This window comes from Impatiens glandulifera, chromosome 5 (assembly GCF_907164915.1).
Source record: "Impatiens glandulifera chromosome 5, dImpGla2.1, whole genome shotgun sequence".
In the NCBI taxonomy this organism is placed as follows: Eukaryota; Viridiplantae; Streptophyta; class Magnoliopsida; order Ericales; family Balsaminaceae; genus Impatiens; species Impatiens glandulifera.
Genome location: NC_061866.1, coordinates 5,054,314 through 5,058,350, shown reverse-complemented (window position 1 = coordinate 5,058,350; position 4,037 = coordinate 5,054,314). Strand labels below are relative to the sequence as shown.

Below are 4,037 nucleotides of genomic sequence, written 5' to 3'. Positions count from 1 at the left end.
TCTTGACATCTCAATTGAATCTCAATTGAATGTGGAAGATTGAAAAAAGAAACATTCAATTTGAATGTGGAAGATATGTTCACGTGAAGTCAAACTTGCAAATTATCTTTCATGTTTTTAAATTCACAATTTAAATCCTTAAATAAATCATTTTAATAATAAATTATGTTTGGTGGAAAACAAAATTAATTAAGTTAAACAGGAAAATATGATCAAAATTAAAAATAAATAGGAGGTATGTGATTCAAATATTGTAAAAGCATGAACAAAGTTATGCTGGCCAAACAAGCTTGGATATTATCACAAAATCACGACTCTTTGTGGACAAATTAAAACTTTTAAGGATATAAATATCTTTTAAACTTATCATTCAGGGAGGTTAGAGACAAAGTTAATTCATCATAAATTTAAATGAATTTGAATGAGTATCATCTGACAGACTGACACAAGGGTCTCCAAAATGATAATTGTTTAATATGTAGATATATTATTATATTTAGTAACATTTCTTAATTAATTAATATTATATATATATATTATATTAAAATATATATTCTGTTATAACAATAATATAATATATCTACATATTATATTCTAATAATAATAATATTAGAAGACTAAGAGACAATTAAGATTGGGGAACATAAATATAATCTATGAGGTACCAAAGTAAATAACATGACATGAACTCTTTACTTGATGTTGGGAAAAACTGCAATATTAAAATTCTTAAAAAGATTAAATCGCATGCATGCATGTTATCATGGATGTTGATAAATATGAAAATTAACCTTCAACCATAATACGAGGAAACAAGATGAATGGTAGATTCGTCCTCAATGTTGTAATAAGACAAAGTACGATAATCCTCTAGTTTACGTCCTGCCAAAACTAATCGCTGATCCTTAATTGATACTCCCTCCTTGTCTTGGATTTTAGCTTTGACACTAAAAATAGTGTCTGAACCCTTGACATGAAGTTCAAGGGTTTTGCCGGAAATTAGGTTTTTCAGAAATATAATCATTTTTAATCCATCTTCAAGATGGATAGTGGACTCATTTTGGACATCAAGTTTAATAGTAATGTCCTCAATCTTAACCGTCGCCGAATCAATTGTGTCGACAGAACTCTCAACCAAAAGTTTAATTGTCATCCCTTCTACAGTTTTCACAAAAGCCAGCATCTGCCAATATAATAGAATAGAATAGTTCTCAAGATATTATTCACAAAAAGAAGATTAAAAAGATAAAAGAGATTACCTTGAGAGAAGACTTCTAATGGCATGCATGGAAGAGGAGAAGGCTAGCTGAATGGCCTGGTTTATATAATAGAAAAAACAGGACACTCAAAGGGTTGCAGCAGCTGTATTAATATTAAATATTAAATACAATCAAGGTATTTCAATAAATTTTGAGAACGAGAATCGAAGAGTCAATTTACATAACCAATTAGAGAGTGTGGAGAGCCCTTCTTTTATTACAAAGAGTAAATAGCCGGTAACGTGCATATCTCACCATTTTAATTCATACAATTCCCAAGAGCAAATGGAAACGTTAAGGCTTCACACGCGCATACCCATTTGACTTTGTGTTTTTCAACTCAACTAGGCTACAACCTTAAAATATAAATAATATAACATTAACAATTCATTTATTTATTATTCATATTATATAAAAAAAAATCATATTATTAAAACCTAATTTACACAATTTTATCATAGAAAATTTTATTTTATAAAGAATATGATATAATGAATCCGCAGGGATTCCCAAAACCGAACCGAATAAAAATGATAATAAAACAATTCTTCAAAATAGAAAAATTGTAAAGATATAATGTGTAAAAGTATTTTTATAGTGTAAAAAAACACTCATTTATCCTAAAAGATCCTTGAACAAATAATTATATATAGGTACAATTTGAATAACAAACGTCAAAATAAAATAGTTTTCAATGGGAAATAAACATTTTTCACAACTAAATCATCACTTTTGAAATATAAACAATGTCAAATGAGTGACGTGAATTCTACAACTTTTCCCTACAAAAAATATGCATGAATATTTAACTAGTTTCAAAAAAGAAAAAACTACTTGAAAGCAAAATTTATGAAAAAAAAGCATATTCATAAATAAATTTGTCTGTTAAGAGTTTCAACCACACAAACAAAGAGAAAGATAAACACATCTCATTGTAGAACCAGATTACAGAGTTTCAGATTTCATTAAGATTCAAAACCGCTAAAAAAAAAAGATTAATAGCAACCGCTCAAAAACCAAAAAACGGTTGACATCCGTTAGCAGAATGAAATATCAACCATTTTGGACGGTCGTAAATACTCAATAACAACCATTTAAGCAATATCAACTGTTTTAAAGGTTGTTGTCATTACTCAATATCAACATCAATATCAACAGTTTAAAAACTGTTTTTATTAAATAATATCAATCGTTTTGTAAACAATTACTATTTAACAATATCAACAATTATAAAGACGGTTGTCATTACTCAATATTAATTGTGATTAAATCTATTGTTAATAATCAATATCAATCATTTTATAAACCGTTATTATAAAGAAATAACAATTATTTTATAAAACTGTTGTTATTAAGGATGACACTTATTTAAGCGGTAACAATAATTTAAGCATAATTTATTTATTTATTTTTGATTTTTTAAATAAAAAATAATTATTATAATAAACAATAAAGAGATTATTTAACTTGACATTTTAAATTATAATAATAATAAATTAAATAATCTTTTAACAATATTATCTAATCAAATCATACATAATTAAAAAAAAATAAAAAAATATTAACTAACTGGTTCTGAAAGAAAACCTGAATCTCTAACAAAATTTATAAGAGTAAAGTTAAACTTCCAATTTCCACATGCCTTTTTTTCTTCTGCAAAGAAACGAGAAACAAATCTTGATAAATTCATCTTTAAACAAAATATATCATTTAAGATCACAAATATTTTGAATTTCTAACATTTGGACATACCTTAAAAAGGGAAGATATACACAATGGAGAGAGTACCTATATGATGGAGAAGACTGTTATATAAATTAGATTCTATAATCTGGATCAAGATCTAGAAAATAAGTTGGATCATAATGCTGAAAATGTCTTAAGCTATGATGATTTTTAATGGGATTTTGATAGTAACAAAATACTATATTCCAAATAGGGTAATGAATAGGAAAGGAGAGAGTAGTCGATCTTTACTAGTAAATAAGTACCGAATGGACTGCCAAACACAAAAAGAAAGCCACCCATCCCTTTAAAAACGATAGCATCGGCTACAAAATGGCTAACCTGAATTGAAGACTTGGACTCCTTTGGTAAAGAAGAACATACAAAACAATAATTTTATTTTGAATGGTAAAGAATAGAAAAAAGACATTGAAGTCTCACTCACATCAATCTTCAATGTCACATCTCCCAATTTGGAAGTCAGTTGCCTCTGAATAATTGTTAATTGATTAGCTGCAGGGCCACCATCAATACCAAATTCATTGTACCTATACAACAGTTGCTTTACAACTTCAGAATCAAACATGGGTAAACTTGTTTTTTCTCTTGTAACCAGGGCAAGGCAAATTTTCTCACACTTTGACTAATACCTAGAGGAGATTAACACAACAACCAAACATGGGTAGACTACAAGTAAATACGTGCACATGAATTTTCCTAACCTTGGGTTGACCCAAAAACCAAAATCCTTGAATTTTTCTAGGGTATCCCAAATAATTGAAACACCTAGCATTGTTTAACATCATCAATCACTTCATAAATCAAATCATCAGCTAAAATACCCATCTTAATTATTTTTAAGATGCCTTCAATGACAGTCTTGACTTTTGGACAAGACACAAAAACCTGATTATCACAAATCACTTATCAAACAATTTTGTTGTTTTTATTCCTCAAAAAGCTCATAATGTTTTAGAAACTCTAACATTAGACCTCTTGAGTGGTGTTAAGCTTGTGATCAACAATAGTTTCTAGGGAAATAACCAACATGTC

The 4,037-nt window shown here is 28.0% G+C and overlaps 1 protein-coding gene across 1 annotated transcript; it reads right to left on the bottom strand.

Annotated features, from left to right (window-relative positions):
- Nucleotides 1-793: 793 nt before the first annotated feature.
- Nucleotides 794-3,570, bottom strand: LOC124938903 (polyubiquitin-like). The gene is made up of 2 exons (XM_047479423.1): nucleotides 3,430-3,570; nucleotides 794-1,183 (listed from the first exon to the last, which is right to left on the bottom strand). The coding sequence occupies exons 1-2, from the start codon at nucleotides 3,568-3,570 to the stop codon at nucleotides 794-796; spliced, it is 531 nt and encodes a 176-aa protein (XP_047335379.1).
- Between the last annotated feature and the right edge of the window lie 467 nt (nucleotides 3,571-4,037).